Consider the following 17,792-nt stretch of genomic DNA (forward strand, 5'->3'; position numbering starts at 1 on the left):
CAGCTCTGACCTTCCTAACAATGCTGAAGATCTTACCTCCACGATATTGGTGGGATTGCGGATATAGATACCAGATGATGTCAACATTTCAGGATTGGAGAGGCCCTCAGCACCAGAAACACTGATGATCACATTGTTTCTTATTGTATTTCCCTGTTCTGACCAGTCTGATTTTAAAAAGATAAATCAAACACAGGGATTAATAACCATAATTAAAATTTACACAACTCAGCACTCTTGAATCAACTAATACATATGACAGTACATACACACACACATATATGATATATATTTAGAAAACATTTGGTATTTTCAACAAATTTAAGACAGCTAACATTTTGGCATCAGGCTAGTCTATTAAATATATGATAATTTAAATGGACTATAATAGATTTAAAACCAATTTACATATTTACCATTTTTTCTTCTAAGAATAGTCTCCCAAGAGATGTATCCCATCTCCATGCATGTCCCTAAAAACAAAAGACCACGTTACCTCAGTGCATTTCATGCCACTCAGGAAAACAAGGGGAACTGCAGTACTATTTCTTCTTTTGGGTATATATTGTTTTGTTTTTGCTTTTGAGTTTTTATCTATGCCAGACAAGGAGCTAGAGATCACATGGACTTTCTAGTTCTAGAGAATTATGGATGAGAAGGTCATTTAAAAAAAAAAAAAAAAAAAGCAGAGAAATAGATCTACTATTTCATGTCTCAGGGACAGTCCCAGTGATGTCTCCATAGTCAAGTGCCACACGCCCTAGTGTCAGCTCCAGCCCCATCCCTTGATGTTCAAACTGGCCACCAGCTATCTGCATGCTTCCCTCTTCTCCTGGAATAACTAGAATATCCTGAAGGACTAGACTGGATAGCACCTGAGACTCTTACATACAAAACACTGAGGTTTGGAACAGAAGGGATGGGCCATGCTAAAGGGAAATATTGGTCACCTCCACAAGGTGAATAGGGAGCAGCCCCACAGCGCCCTCCTGGCCGGGGATTCCCATGTCATTTGACAGGTCTGGGTTTGCAAACTTCTTATGAGATTGAGTACTTTGTCAATAATATACTAAAAAACAATTATTTTAATTCTCTTACTCACAAAATAAGAGATATCAAGAGCCCCCAATCCACAATTTCCAAACACTAAAGGCTAAATTCCTCCTGCAAGATTTCTTCCTTGCCTACTTAGTGTTTATTGCATTTCCTATTTTCTCTAAAATAATATTGTTGGGATACCTTCCTGGATTTATGCTCCAGGTTTCTGCAAACTTTTCCCTTCCACAGACAAAAGTAAGAAGAATAAACAAAGTCAATCCTACATCTGTTAGTTTGACTTCTCTGTACCTTTCCTTTCTAATCAGATTTTTCTACAAGTGGTTCCCTCTATTGTCCATAGCTCTGTGACTTCTAGAGCTGGAGTTTGTTTTAAAGCATGTTTATATGATCCATATTTTCTCACTAGACAGTTTTCCCCCTCAGGATTAGAACCTTTACTGCTTTGCATTTCAACAGATCATTTTTTTCTTTTTTATTGTACTTTAGATGAAGGTTTATAGAACCAATTAGTTTCTCAACAAACAGTTAGTACACACATTGTTCTATGACATTGGTTGACAACCCCACGACATGTCAACACTCTCCCTTCTGAAACCTGGGTTCACTATTACCAGCTTTCCTGTTCCTTCCTGCCTTCCAGTGCCTGTCCCAGGGTTGGTGCACCCTTTTAGTCTTGTTTTGTTCTATGAGCCTATTTCATCTTTGGCTGAGGAGTGAACCTCAGGAGTGACCTCATTACTGAGCTGAAAGGGTGTTCAGGGGTCATACTCTCAGGGTTTCTCCAGTCTGTGTCAGGCCAGCAAGTCTAGTCTTTCTTTTTGAGTTAGAATTTTGTTCTACATTTTTCTCCAGCTCTGTCCAGGACCCTCTATTGTGATCCCTGAAAGAGAAGTTGACCAGTGGTGGTAGCTGGGCACCATCTCATTGTTCTGGACTCAGTCTAGTGGAGGCCGTGATAGATGTGGTCCATTAGTCCTTTGGACTAATATTTCCCTTGTATCTTTAGTTTTCTTCATTCTTCCTTGCTCCTGAAGGGGTGAGACCAGTCGAGTATCCTAGATGGCTTTTATGGCCCCAGACGCTACTCACCACAGTAGAATGTAGAACATATTCTTTATAAACTATGTTATGCCAACTGAACTAGATCTTCCCTGAGATAATGGTCCCCACACCCCTTGGCCCAGCAATTCGGTCCCTCAGGGAGCTTGGATGTGTCTATGGAGTTATCACAACTTTGCCTTGTACAAGTTGTGCTGGCTTCCCCAGTATCGTGTAGTGTCTTACCCTTAACCGCAGTTCCCACTTATCTATTCTCTATTAATTGTTTTTCCATCCCCACTCCTCTCCTCCCTCATAATCATCAAACATTGTTTCTTTTTGTATGTAAACCTTTTCATGAGTATTTACAGTAGTGGTCTCATACAGTATTTGTCCTTTTGTGATTGACTTATTTCACTCAGCATAATATCCTTCAGATGGATACATGTTATAAGATGCTTCACAGGTTCATCTTTGTCCTTTATCGTTGCATAATACTCCATTGTGTGTACGTAACACAGTTTGTTTACCCATCATCTGTTGATGGGTATCTAGGTTGTTTCCATCTTTTTTACTATTGTGAACAATGCACCAATGAACATGGGTGTGCATATGTCTGTCCGTGTGATGACTCTTATTTCTCTAGGATATATTTCTAGGAGTGGGATTGCTGGATCATATGGTATATCTATTTCTAGCTTTGTAAGGAAGCACCATATTGTTTTCCAAAATAGTTGTATCATTTGGCATTCCCACCAGCAGTGCATAAGAGTTCCAATCTCCCCACAGCCTCGCCAACATCTGTTATTTCCTGTTTTATTGATTCATGCCAGTAATGCCGGGGTGACATGGTATCTCGTTGTGGTTTTGATTTGCATTTCTTAAACCCTGGTGGCATAATGGTTAAGGGCTATGGCTTCTAATCAAAAGGTCAGCAGTTCAAATCCAGCAGGCACTCCTTGAAAACTGTATGTGGCAGTTCTACTCTGTCCTATAGGGTCACTATGAGTTAGAATTGACTCGATGACAATGGGTTATGGTTATGGTTAATGGCTAGTGATCATGAGCATTTCCTCATGCGTCTGTTAGCCGCTTGAATATCTTCTTTGGTGAAGCATCTGTTCATTTCCTTTGCTCATTTTTTAATTGTATTATTTGTATTTTTGTTGTGGAGGTGTTGGATTTTCTAGCAGATTTTAGAGATTAGACCTTTGTCTGATTTGTAATAGCCAAAATTTTTTTCCCAGTCTGTAGACTCTCTTTTTACTCTTTTGATGAAGTCTTTTGATAAGCATATTAGCTTATCCTCTAGAGCTTGTGTGTTGTTGGTTGTGGTTTTATCCTGTTAATGCCATGTGTAAGGGCCTCTAGCATTTATCCTACTTTTTCTTCTATGAACTTCATGGTTTTTGGCTTTATATTTAGGTCTTTGATACATTTTGAGTTAGTTTTTGTATATGGTGTAAGGTATGGGTCCTGTTTCATTTTTCTGCAGATGGACAACCAGTTTTGCCAGCACCATTTGTTAAAAAGACTGTCTTTTTCCCATTTGATGGACTTTGGGCCCTTGTCAAAGATCAGGTGACCATAGGTAGATGGATTTATATCTGGGTTCTCAAATCTGTTCCAGTGGTCAATGTATCTGTCATTGTACCAGTACCAGGTTGTTTTGACTACTGTAGCTGTATAGCAGGTTCTGAGGTCAGGTAGTACAAGTTCTCCTACTTTATTCTTCTTCTTCAATAGTGCTTTACTCATCCAGGGCTTCTTCCCTTTCCATATAAAGTTAATGGTAAGTTTTTCCAGCAACAGACAGATCATTCTCAAGTAAAACAAATCATGGAATTGATTTAAATATAAAATTATTTAACAGTTTATTCTTACTTTCAGTGAAAACCTCTACTTTGCTTTTGTATTCAGATTACAGAGATCCTTTGTTTATTAACTCATTCAGTTTTTTCAACAAAGATAGCTATAATGCACTTTGTTAATGTGTTAAGCACTGAGGATATATTGTCCTTGGTTTAAAAAAAAAGATATTAGACAGATGATCACAAACATGTCATATAATATTAAATCGACATGTGCTAATTGGCGTTAAAAGGGCTAAAACACAGGGACTTGACCAGGAGACTGGTGGAGAGCGAGGAATCGGAATCAACTCGATGGCGATGGGTTTAGTTTGGTTTTTAGGAGAACGATGAATAGTATGAACAGAGGAAAAAACTGTGCAAAGGCCCTGAGGCAGGAAAAACTATGGCCCACTGAAAGAATTAAACTAAAATATACTAAAATTTTTTTTTTATACTAAAGAGTACTCTAGTGTCACTAGAGTACAGAGGGAGAGGAAAAAAAAAAAGAAGAAAAACCCACTGCGGTCAAGTCAATTCCTTAGCAGCCGAGTTCTTAACCACCACGGCACCAGAGCTCCTTAGAGGGAGAAGAAAAAGAGCAAAACAAGTTTGCAAAGGTAAACAGAGGTCAGATCACCGAGGAGGGTCTTCTCAGCCAGGTGTAGAATTTTTAATGGTATTAAGAAACTGATAAAGAGTTTTAAGGAGAGGAATGAGATGATGGAATGTGAGGTTTTTAAGGATAATGTTAGATTTTTTTTTTTTTAAATATGGAATGAACCGTAGGAGGCAAGAGTAGACACATGTGACCAGTTAGGAGACTCTGAAATGCGGACTTCTTCAGCAAACCGCTAGAGCAGTTAGGAACAAAAATGGAGATTTTTAAATCCTTGATTAACATCCAGGTTTTACAATCTGTGAGACTATAAAAGACATACTTATGTGACTTTGAATTTATTGTGAAAATTGCTGGCAGTAAATTTTAAAACCTACCCATTATATATTTATTAACTTGAACTAAAATGTCACCTTTATAAGATCAGTTTCCTATTTAGTTAAGTTTAGTAAGCCAACAAGTGACAACTAAATTTAAATTTAGAATTTTGAAGTATGGCCTATTTCCAATGATCAGAGGCCAAGTTTTTATAAATAAGGAGTTCAAAATTTTAAGTTAATTCCTTTTGAAAAACTACATGTCCTAATCAAGAATTCCAAAATTAAACAAATTCGTTCCACTTACCCACCATCAGTGCATGGCCTAAAATATTGTAGAATACATTACTGTCCACTTTCAAGCCCAAGGTCCCACACATGCTGAGGCCTCTGCTGAAGGAGTTCCACACTGAACAGCCCTGTACATAGGAATCTGCATAGGAAACAGTAAGGTAAGAATTACATTACTGCTACTACACGTTTCCACTGAGTCTATTCCAACTCATGGCGGCCCCATGTGTGTCATAGTAGAATTTTGCTCAGTAAGGTTTTCTTTTTTAAAATGTTATTGTGTTTTAGGTGAAAATGTACAACACAAATTAGTTTTTCATTCAAAAATTTATACACAAATTGTTTTGTGACACTGGTTGTAATCCTCACAATGTGTCAGCACTCTCCCCCTTACCACCCTCCGTTCTCCATGTACATTTGTCCAGTATGTGCCTTCCTGCCTTCTCAGCTTTGTTTTTGGGCACATGTTGCCCATTTGGTCTCATATACTTGATTGAACTAAGAAGCACGTTCCTCACATGTGTTATTGTTTGTTTTATAGGCCTGTTTAATCTTTGGCTGAAAGGTGAACTTCAGGAGTAGCTTCAGTTCTGAGTTAGCAGGATGTTCGGGGAGCCATAGTGTCAGGGCTTCCTCCAGTCTGTCAGACCAGTAAGTCTGATCTTTTCTTGTGAATTTGAATTTTGTTCTACATTTTTCTCTCACTCTGTCTGGGACTCTCTATTGTGATCCCCATCACAGTGGTCAGTGGTGGTAGCTGGGGACCATCTAGTTGTTCTGGGCTTAGGTTAGTAAAGCCTGTGGTTCATATGGTCCATTAGTCCTTTGGTAAACAGGGTTTTCTTGGTTGTAATCTTTACCATAGCAGATTGCTAGGCCTTTCCTCCTTGGTACCACTGGTGGGTTTAAACCACTTAGGTTAGTAGTGAAGCACAAACCATTTATGCTACCTAGGGAACTTCTAGGAAGCCCTAGTGGCACAGTGGTTAAAGTGCCTAGCTGCTAACCAAACAGTTGGCAGTTCAAACTCTCCAGCAGCTCTGTGGAAGAAAGATATGGCAGTCTGCTTCTATAAAGATTTACAGCCTTAGAAATGATATAGGGCAGTTTTACTTTGTCCTGTAGTGTCCCCGTGAGTCAGAATTCACTCAACAGCAGTGGGTCTGTTTTGTTTTGTTTAGGGACCTTATAAAAGTGGATCACAAAGATTCCTTAGGTTTTGTTTATCAGATCTAAAGCAAGCTATACTACAGCTAAAAGCATCCCTCACACCATAATGAGACTCGGGAGACAAAGAACTAGAAGCAGCAATCGAATCAAGAAAATCAACGAGCCTCAAAGACACCAGTGAGTTAAGCAAAGTGTAATCCATGGGCCAAGTGTTAAAAAATAAAACTATCTGAGAATGTGAGAATATGGCCAAGCCACAGAAAAGCGTACATCTCTACCAAGATTTACTATTGGCTGCCATCTTTGGCACCAGCTTTCATCACAATAAGGCAGAGAGCAGCTAGTGAGAATTTAAGGACAACATGAAGGGTACTGCTCACGGGCCAACCGTGATCTTTGAAAACTGTATCTGGCATGAGCAGATGTGGTCATTATTTCTTGAGCTGTGAATTAATATTTCTAACTTGTCAGGCAACAATATTTCTGACCCAAGACACCTAGAGATTCTAATTCCACATTGCAAGCGAAGTCGTGGGTTGACCTGAAGAAGCTGGCTCTCACATTTGATTATAGTAAATTTATAAGCTAAAGAATCCTGTACTACGCTAAAAGGAAATGACATTTAGGAAAATCATTACGCTAGCTCCACAGGCACATTTTATGATCCCCAAATCATGTTATGAAGTCTAGACCAGTGAATGAATAAATATTGACTTAGTATCAACTGTATGTTTAAGGCAGTATGCATTGTGCTGGGGATAAAACGATGAATAAGTGAACTCTGCACTTCTGTATCTTCAGTCTGATGGAGAAAACAGAAATTAATATAACAAAAAATTATTATTTGGATAATTAAACGCTGAAAAGGGAGTTTTGTATTATTTCCAGAGAATGAAAGAGATACTATATGAATGTCAAATTTAGGGGCTATTGGAAAAACTTCTTTGGTTTACGTAATAATTTAACTTCTATAAAGTTGGGACTATCCAGAAAATTCTCAAATATAAGGTCATCATAGGTAGTGGGCCTCCACATTTCTCCCATTTCAGGTCCTCTAGTACCTGTGACCTCACATTACTAACCAAGGATCCACCTCAATAAGGGAACCCATCCATGTACACTTCTACAGGGAACACTATCTGCTACAGACTTTTCCTGACTCCAGATCTCCAATATAATATATAGGGTCCCTGTGAGTTGGAATTGACTCAACGGCAACGGGTTTGGTTTTTTGGTTTATTATGATGTGCTTATTCATCTGAACAACCTATGAGTACTGAAGTGCTTAATAGCTATTAATGTGTGAAGTGTGGGTATCCAGTAAGCCTTTAAAAGCAGCTTGCAAAGATTTCAATGTGCCTCTAACTCTAGCAGCTGGAGGCAATTGGCCCACAAGGTAAGAGAGCCTTTAGGGCACTAAACAGCAAAAGGAACCTGATTCTTTGGCCAGCATGTCAGAAGTTTCTAATCTCTGAGTTAATATGTTACCCTTCCCAGGAAACATGCCTGCATTCCAACAGATACCTACAAGGGAAAATGTTATTAATTCAGTGTTGATTTTCAATCTTTTTTATAAAGCAGTGAATCCTTTCTTCAAACAACATTTAATATATATAAAAATAGGTAAAACTATAGCCACTCTGGTTGAAGCAGAGGTGGGGGTGGTGGATTAAATGAAAATTCTGAGCAAGGGAGGGTTCTGATTATGTTCAATCAATAACTCATATGAATGCCTACCTACCCTCAACCCCCACGACAGCATCAGGATTGTTGGAAGACTCATTAACAACCTGCGACATGCAAATACACAAGCTTGCTTACAGAAAGTGAAGAGGACTTGAAGCACATAATGATAAAGATCAAAGACTACAGCCTTCAGTATGGATTACACCTCAGCTTAAAGGAAACAAAAATCCTCACAACTGGACCAATAAGCAACATCATGATAAATGGAGAAAAGATTGAAATCGTCGAAGATTTCATTTTACTTGCATACACAACTAAAGCAGTTCAAATCCATCAGTCACTCCTTGGAAATCCTATGCGGAAGTTCTATTCTGTCCTATAGGGTCACTGAGTCAGAACTGACTCCACGGCAACGGGTTTGCCCATGGGAGCAGCAGTCAGGAAATGAAATGACATGTTGCACTGGGCAAATCTGCTACAAGAGACCTCTTTAAAGTGTTAAAAAGTAAAGATGTCACTTTAAGGACTAAGATGAGCCTAACCCAAGCCATGATATTTTCAGACACCCCATGTACATGTAAAAGCTGGACAATGAATAAGGAAGAAAACCCTAAGGGCAGTTCTACTCTGTCGTCATATGAGGTCACTATGAGTCGAAATTGATGCCACAGCACCTAACAACAACAAAAGGGAAGCAAAGCTAGAATGTGTGGGTGTCGGAGGTGGCTGAGGGTAATTCACAAATGGAGCGGCTGTCCCCACTACTTAGCACCTGTACCCCAATTCTGTGACTCTTTGCATATCATATTCTGGTATTGGGTTTTTACCCTGGATCTTCCTTCCCTTCAACTTTGGTTTCAGAACCTTTATTACTGCAGCTGGTCATATCTTTTCCTTCTGGTCCTGATCTTGTTTTTCACCTAGTTGTACTCTTCTGGAGGTCCCTGGATGGCACAAACAGTTGGTGCTCAACTACCAACTAAAAGGTTGGCAATTCAAACCCACGTAGCAGTGCTATGCAAGAAAGGCCTCTGTAAAAAAACAAAAAAACCTAAGGAGCATTTCTACTCTCTAATACATGGGGTCGCCATAAGTCAGAATCAACTTAACAACAGGTTTGGTTACTTCTGGTTCTCCCCTGGATCTGATGTTTCCTGCTTCCCTCCCACATCTTCAGCTCTGGTCACAATTTGCACACTCTACCTGCTCCATGTTCCCAGGAAAAGCATCTAGGTCTCAGCCCATTATTTCCATTTTCCCTGGCAGAATATTCCTCTGATTTAGGACAGCTTCACACAGAAGTGCTTTCTGCTAGGCCTGAATTACCACAGCACTAATTATCTATACTATTCAATGTCAGCTTGCCTATAATCACAAAGCTAGTAAATGGTAGAAGCAGGATTCAAGCTGTACCTATAGCAATGTTTCTCAAAGTGTACTCCCTGGACTACCTGCTTTAAAATCAGAAGGTTTATTTGCTAAAACCTGAGATTTCTAGGCCCATCTTAGACCAGAATTTTTCAGAGCAGGGTCTCTAACTCTGAATTTTAATAAGCTCCACAAGTGATTCTTTTAGGCACATTATAGCCAAGAGGCAGTTGTTCAAACAGAACAAGAGGATACTGCATAGGTTAAAGTCAGGAAAGTTGTGTCCGCATTATACCCTTTCGCCATACTTATTCAATCTGTCTGTTAAGAAAATAATCCAAGAAGCTGGACTATATGAAGAAGAACGGGGCATCAAGATTGGAGGAAGACTCATTAACAACCTTTGATACGCAGATAACACAAGCTTGCTTGCTGAAAGTGAAGAGAATTTGAAGCACTTCCTGATGAAGATCAAAGACCACAGCCTTCAGTATGGATTACACCTCAACATAAGGGAAAACAAAAATCCTCACAACTGTACCAACAAGCAACATTATGATAAACAGAGAAAAGACAGAAGTTGTCAAGGATTTCATTTCACTTGGATCCACAATCAACACCCATGGACACAAAAGCCTTTTAAAAAACCAAGGTAACACTTTGAGGACTAAGGTGCACCTGACCCAAGCCATGGAAATTTCAATCGCCTCATATCATGCAAAAGCTCAACAATGTGAATAAGGAAGACCAAAAAAGAATTGATGCATTTGAATCGTGATGTTGGTTAAGAATACTGAATATACTATGGACTGCCGGAAGAAAAAATCTGTCTTGAGAGAAGTACAGCCAGAATGCAGAATGCTCCTTAGAAGCGAGGATGGTGAGACTTCTCTCGTGCTTTGGACATGTTATCAGGAGGAACCAGTCACTGGAGAAGGACATCATGCTTCGCAGAGGGTCAGCAAAAAAGAGGAAGACCTTCAACGAGATGGATTGATACAGTGGCTGCAACAATGGGCTAAAACACAGCAATGATTGAGAGGATGGTGCAGGGCTGGGTAGTGTTTTGTTGTGCATAGGGTTGCTGTGATTCGGAACCTAACAACAACAATAACACTATTTGATAGGAGTCCCTGGGTGGTACAAACAGTTAATGAGTTTGGCTACTAACTGAAAGGTTGGAGGTTTGAATTTACCCAAAGTTGCCTTGGAAGAAAGACCTGGTAATATACTTCTGAAAAATCAGCCACTGAAAACTCTATGGAACACAGTTCTACTCTGACACAAATAGGGTTGCCATGAGTTGGAGTTGACTCAAAGGCAACTGGTAACTTGAAGTTTCAGAACAACTGAACTGCAGTATAAACATCTTTAAAATAAACAACTATCCATCTCTGAATCCCTCATATCCCATATCACAGTCCCCTGCATGTGTGCCTTGAACATGGGAGAAGAGAGGAAAGAAAAGTAAGTCATAGGCCTGGACTCCCTTACTTTTCATAGCCCCCACCAGAGTCAATGAGCTCAGATGCTTCTGGAAGGCTCGTCCCAAGTACCGGAACTGTACTCCCTTCAGCTGGACCTGGCTGGGTTCCTCTGAGAAGGACTGGATGATGACTCTGGCCCCCAGGTCCCTGGATCCCAGCATCTTCTCACTCTTGGAATACAAACAGTCCTGTGAATTACCTGAAACACAGAATGATGTCAAAGGGACCTGAAGCATGTCCAACAGGCTTCTAGACAAATCTCCCAGTTTGAAAAGCACTGCCAGCACAAAGAACAAACCATAATTGTTTATTTTATTGAATAATTTACTTCCCTTTCACTTTGATTATCCTCTGTAGATTATTAATTAAAAGATCCAATAACTAGGACATGTTGCCTTCACTCTATTATTTCCAGAAACCCCCAAATCAATCACCTTAATTTACTGTCACAAAGAGGCAGACTATAATCCACAAGCCCAAGCTAAATAGATGCTTATTTCAACCCAAAAAGATCCCCTGGAGGGAGTGTGCAATAAAATGACCTCTAAAAAAAAAAACAAAATGACCTCTGGGGTGGATAATTGTAAGGAAAAAATGTGAGCACAAGGTGCTGTAATCACAGCACTTTTTAGTCTGAAGCTGTCCAGTGGGGCTTCCCCTTTACTTTGCTACTTTATGTTTGAGGGCTTAGCAATAATGCCACTGTAGAAACAGCAAGGAGCTCCAGAGAAATAACTGACCAACCCTCCGGAGCAACACCTTCTGATCGAGTCTTGCTGCCAGCTCATCTTGGGGTGAGTTCTGTGATGACAAGAAGACACTAGACCATGTAAATGTTAACATCCACCACTACTATTACTACAAAGTGTTGTGACTTCAAGACCCAGGCCACTTTTTGTTGACACGTGGCATTTTGATGGTGTGAACCAGTCTCAGATTAGAGAAGAAATCATCTCCTGAATTGATTCTTCATTGTCCATGCTAATGAAGCAAAGAAGTGCCAGTAATACGAAATGATGTATCACTCCCAAATAATCCACAGTAAATTTCAGAGTCCATTTGTTTGATAATGCCCAGGGAATTAATGCAGTAAGAGGCGAATAAAGAGATGTTTTCTATGTGTATGCTTTATCACAATTCTGATGACTTATATTCTCAATCCATAATAATTTTGAGTGATCATGATTCTTCTTGTTTGATTTAGCTGCCTAACTCCCCCAGTCAGCACCACACAAAGAAGGGGTGAGGAACATATTATTTTTTAATTAAGGTCTATGAATTTAGTTTTATTTTGAGATTTTTATAGTAACACTTAAGCGTTGTGGTGAAATTAAGGGTTTTCTCTTTTTCTGTTAGGAGCTAGCTGATTCACAATGGTGCAAACCTAAAAGCATGGTCTCACAGCAGGACTAAACACAATGTTTCACAACATGTGATCTGAGAGCCACCGTTATGACAAATCACCAGAAGTGTCTGAATAGATAGCAGTTCCTGATTCGGCAGATCGTTAAAGTCTGACAGTCACTGGATTCTAACCCAGCGTCTCCCAAACATTTTGTAAAGAATGACATGTTCGTGATGACTGGGTAATGAAAGTGGGGGTCAAGGTGCCTCTCACTACTAACAACTCTCCACACCCAACCGTATCCCCAAATTATAGCCACATGTACCTATATGCAGACATGTCCCAAATCTTTAACCCTAACATTTCTTCTGGGCTCCAGACACTACTGGACATCTTTAACTAGATAACTGACCTGGTATCTCAGTCTTAACATGTACAAAAGTGAACTCATGATCTTCACCCTCCTACGCCAAAACCTTATGCTCTTCCCATCTCAGTAAACAGCCTCATCATCCATCGAGAGCTCGTGCCTGGGAGTCATCCTTGACACCCACATCATCCTGGACCAAAGTTGACAAATGATGTCTTCACAACGTGTGAAAGCCTCATAATCTAAAGGCTGGGAAACCAAAACATAACCTACTAAACTAACCATCCCTGAAATAGATGTTTAATAGGCACATCAATGTGATTCAGTGCCTGTTATTCTTATTCTACTAGAAGATAAATGGACTTTTTTTGACCACTTACCTAAAGTATGTGGTAGTTCGCTCAGAAAACAAACTGGGAGAAAAAAAAGAAAGAAAGAAAAAGGAGGGAGCCAGAGAGTCCTACAAGTCTTATCAGTAAGAATGTGCTGCTGAGCGCATAACTTTGGTGTTACGGTTTTCTTGAGAAGATTAGAAGGGGCCTGGCAACAGAGTTCAGACTTCATTACACCCAGGGAGTTTAATTCGACAGAATCCAAATTTCTCTTGAAAGTCCGCAAATTTAATACTTTAAGGGGAAATTTCCCCCAGAGAAGTAAGTGCTTTACAAAATGAACACTTTTGTCTATATATTTCAAAATGCTGGGGGAAGGTGGGAGAAAATCAAATGGCAACTTACTTACCAAGAGTATTCTGAAAACCATAGATTATTACGGGCATGCAAAAGTTAAGGGTTTATTCTGTTTTGAAGAAGGTCAAGCATAGTAATGCCACAAATCACCTGACAACAAGAACAATCTAGTTCACTCATCGGATTTCCCGGTAAAATATTTCTCTACCTTCTGAAACACTGGTCCCCTGGCATGAAGCAAGGTGTCTCATTCTCTCCTCAGTGAGATTTCCTTGAATGGTAATACTCCTGCTGAGCAAGGCCACTGTGGCCTTGAAAACAAGGTGCTCTCCAGCCACCCAATTCTCTGTGTAGTCATAAGAATATCTGAAAAAGAGAAAAGGGGAAAGTCATATCTGAAAACACCACACTGTTAATCTTATTAGGAATAGTAAGGCACTAGATTAGTGTGATTGTTTGTTTGAGGAACTTTATCTTTTGAAACTCGAATACAAAAGAGCAAACAATGGGTATGAGTATGTGAAAATCAGGAACTGTGTGGATTATTACACTGACCAGGTGCTAGAAGAAGGATGAAGGTCCAAGGTCTTATAAGAGAAACTTATTTAAGAAGTCCAAATCTTAAAAATGTTTCATGTTTTGTGATTTTCTTATCAAAATGTCTAGAGCTACTGTCATGGATGGAATTATGTCCCCCCAAAATATCTGTCAACTTGGCTGGGCCATGATTCCCAGTATTGTGTGACTGTTCACCATTTTGACATCTGATGTGATTTTCCTATGTGTTGTAAATCTTATCTCTATGATGCTGATGAGATGGGATTAGTGGCAGTTATGTTAACAAGGCAGGACTAAATCTACAAGATTGGATTGTGTCTTCAGCCAATCTTTTTTGAGACATAAAAGACAGAAGTGAGCAGAGAGACAGGGGGACCTCATATCACCAAGAAAGCAATGCCAAGAGCAAAATGAGTCCTTTGCACCCAGGGTTCCTGAGCAGAGAAGCTCGTAGACCAGGGGAAGACTGATGACAAGGACCTTTCTCCAGAGCAGGCAGAGAACGCCTTCTCCTGGAGTTGGTGTCCTGAATTTGGACTTCTAGCCTACTAGACTGTGAGAGAATAAACCTCTGTTTGTTAAAACCATCCACTTGTACTATTTCTGTTACAGCAGCACTAGATGACAAAGACAGCTACAAAAATAATTAAAAGCAAGAATGCAAACAGATACTTATGCACTGGGCTTCAGCTTCCTCAGTGACAAAGCAAAAGTAGCAATCTCTTATAGAGGTGTAAGAGATTAAATGAGATAAAATCTATCAAGTATCTATGAAGGCCTGTTGCAGCAATATTCACAATAGCCAAAAGGTGGAAACAACCCAAGTTTCTATCAGATAAATGGATAAACAAAATGTAGTACATACATACAATGGAATATTAGCAATAAAAAGAAACGAAATCTTGATACATGCTACAACATTGAAAATACTAGGTTGAGTGAAATAACTCAGTCACAAAAGAACAAATACTGTACGATTCCACTTATATATAAAATACCTAGAATAGGCAAGTATACAGTGGTCAGTTTATCAGTGGTTACCAGAAGTGGGCAGCAGGGGGGCAGGAAGGAAGACACAATGCTTAAGGGGCACTGAGCTTCTCTTAAGGGTGATGAAAAAAATTGGGAATGGTTAATGATGATGGTTGAACAGCATGATGAACATAATTAATGTCATTGAACTGTACATGTGAAGGCTGTGGAATTACATATGTATTTACCATAACTTTAAAAAGTCTAACATTATTTAATATAAAAATATATCTTGAAAGACCAGTAAATATCCAGACTCTTAACACACCTAAGGTCTCATCTTTTTCTATCAACACTTAGCCAAGCTGACAGCTCAGTACCTCAAGGGTGACCGAAGATGGAGGTCTGCATTGTGCACAGTTTCCACAATGACAATCTCTTCCATTGGTTTGGCACCTTCGACACCTATACCACTGATGATGACAACTTCATCGCCAGGGTGCCAGTCCACAGCATCTTCTAGAGCCAGCACTGTGTCCCAGGCATGGGCAGCTGCTCGAAGATGGGTGACCATTACTTCTGGTAGCCGACCTAAAGTAGCCCAAGGAAAACTTCCCTTTAGACATTTTAATGACTAGTAAGAGTATAACGCTATTCAGCCAAGAAGCCTGTGAAAGAAGAACCTGGGAAAACAAGCTTCAGGATTCACTTTTTTGAATGTTAGTTTTCTCATTTGTAACATGGTGACAAGACAAATAATCCAGGGTAAAGGGGTAAAGTGTAAAAATCCCAGTTTTGCCATATTCTAACCATGCAACCTTGGGTAATATACTTCAGGGTGGGCTTCAGCTTCCTCAGTTACAAAGTAAAAGTAGCGATCTCTTACTTTATAGGAGTGTAAGAGATTAAATGAAAAAAAATCTATGAAATATCTAGCTTGGACCTTGCCACATAATAGACCTTCAATGTATTCTAGTCTTATCTGTTCCTTCCCTACATCACTCTGTTTTGAGGATGATTTTTTTCCATCTTTTCCTTATTTCAAATAAAAACAAATAATTACTTGACTCTCTGATGTAGAAGTCCATAACTAATTTCCAATCTGAAGACTTCAATTTACTTCACAAAGTGTCAATAGAGTAGAAAACCAAAATCACCTTAAAATGGATGTTCTAAATCTTGGTGTATTAAATGATCCTTTTTGTTAGGGGACTCTGGAGGCTCAAGACACTGAAGATACCTAATTTATTAGTATTCCATCAAATATCAGGCCACTCCCAGTCACCACCCCCCCACCACCACCTCACTCGCTTCCTCTAAGTTGTTTTTCAGACCCTCTAGAGAGCCCTGAAGAGTCCAGATCTAACTGGCTCAGAGTAGCCTGACATGCGCAGAGCAGACCACGATGACCGACAAACAACCCTGGGCTGCCACACATGCTCAATAACGCAAAAGAACCTATGTCAAGGAACCAAAAGACTCACGCCAAGGAACCAAAATCACCGGAAATGCATCATCAACTGTATTTGAGCCCATTTCAAAAGTGTCTCGTCTGTTGGCCACTTTGTGCCGAGTCTTAGCCCCACCTCGTAATAAATAATCATTAGAAACCATGAATAGGTAAAACCTCTGATCCTGCCTATCTTTTCCCTCCACCCCTAAATGAATATGTGTAAGTATAAATTGTACTTTGCTCAGGCAGATTGGGGAACTCCATCTGAGGTCGATACCTCTGAGTTCCCGCTTGCTAGCCTGCAAAATAAACTCTTTCTTCCTCCCAAGACCAGCGTCTCAGAGTTTGGCTTCTTGCATGCTGGGCACAGACCCACTGGTCCAGCTTCAATTCCAACTCTAAAACTTGGTATAGCCAGGATAGGACTATGAAGTTAAGGTGAAGCAGAGGGAACTTGTGACTCTACGTATCTTGGTTTGTATTAGGCTCAAGTGCCTCCATCTGTTCCTCCCACACAAGCACGCTAGTCCTTAACTATCAAAGATTGAAGAGGACAGTCTGTCTCACAGCTTACCCTGGCCTTTTCCAACAAAAGTCAAAGCCAAGTGTTTTTTCAAACTATTATCTAAAGCAATACCTCAGAAAATACATAGATTACTCCCAACTCCTTCCCCTTTTCTTAGTACATTTCCTTCCTCCTTTGCAATAGACCATAATTTACCCTTAGCCCATGGCAAGTTACTGTCCTCCCTTGTTACACTGAAGTAAAGTAATAAGACTGGAATTGCTAACTACAGAGGTGGCCGACAATAAATCATTTTCAAATTATTTTAAACTTTCCTCTTTATTTATTTGTGTGTGTGCAGGCACTTGTACCAACAATGTTGTTCTAGGCTTGGAAAGGTCCTTGGGTTAATGATATAATTTCTGAAGTTCACTTGGGCAATAATTTTATCTCAAAAAAAATTAGAGTTCGAAATTCCTAATTATAGGGCAGGTGAAAATTAAGACATAAATCATCCCAAAAGAAAATAATTTTAATTTTATTCTATGTTTGTATGTTGTAACCTTTGGGAACAATAAAATGAAATAAAGTTTATTTATATGTATGGCATATATATGTGAATTTCAATGATCCAGTCTTGAATGTCTGCACGGAAAAGCTAACAAGCATAGGAAAATGTTTATCAAAGACAAAATGCTATCAAACTTTGTGAATAATTGATCACAGTACTCAATCAATATATGATAAACACCTACTATGTAACCGCCAGTAAGCAAGCTACACATGGAAGAACCAAGAGTAGAAGCAACAAATACATTTCTCAACTAATTATTCTTAATAAATGATAGGGAAGTCAGAATAAACAAAATCACAGAGAATTTTAGAGACCCATTTTTAATTATTAACATAGATCAATGTCCTGTTGAGGTTCCTGGGTGGCACGAACAATTTGTGCTCAACTAATAACTGAAATGTTGGCAATTTGAACCCATCCAGTAGTACCACAAAAGAAAGG

General features: G+C 39.5%; 1 protein-coding gene across 1 annotated transcript in view; it reads right to left on the bottom strand.

Annotated features, from left to right (window-relative positions):
- The window catches only part of PKHD1 (PKHD1 ciliary IPT domain containing fibrocystin/polyductin), a 595,384-nt gene that overhangs the window by 354,795 nt on the left and 222,797 nt on the right, over positions 1-17,792 (bottom strand). The window contains exons 37-42 of the mRNA XM_003404439.3: positions 15,200-15,410; positions 13,498-13,655; positions 10,893-11,084; positions 5,191-5,316; positions 417-473; positions 37-167 (exon numbers count right to left, since the gene is read on the bottom strand). Of these exons, the coding sequence (XP_003404487.2) occupies positions 37-167; positions 417-473; positions 5,191-5,316; positions 10,893-11,084; positions 13,498-13,655; positions 15,200-15,410 (875 nt within the window). The remainder of the gene's footprint in view (positions 1-36; positions 168-416; positions 474-5,190; positions 5,317-10,892; positions 11,085-13,497; positions 13,656-15,199; positions 15,411-17,792) is intronic.

This window comes from Loxodonta africana, chromosome 1, assembly GCF_030014295.1.
Source record: "Loxodonta africana isolate mLoxAfr1 chromosome 1, mLoxAfr1.hap2, whole genome shotgun sequence".
Classification (NCBI taxonomy): Eukaryota; Metazoa; Chordata; class Mammalia; order Proboscidea; family Elephantidae; genus Loxodonta; species Loxodonta africana.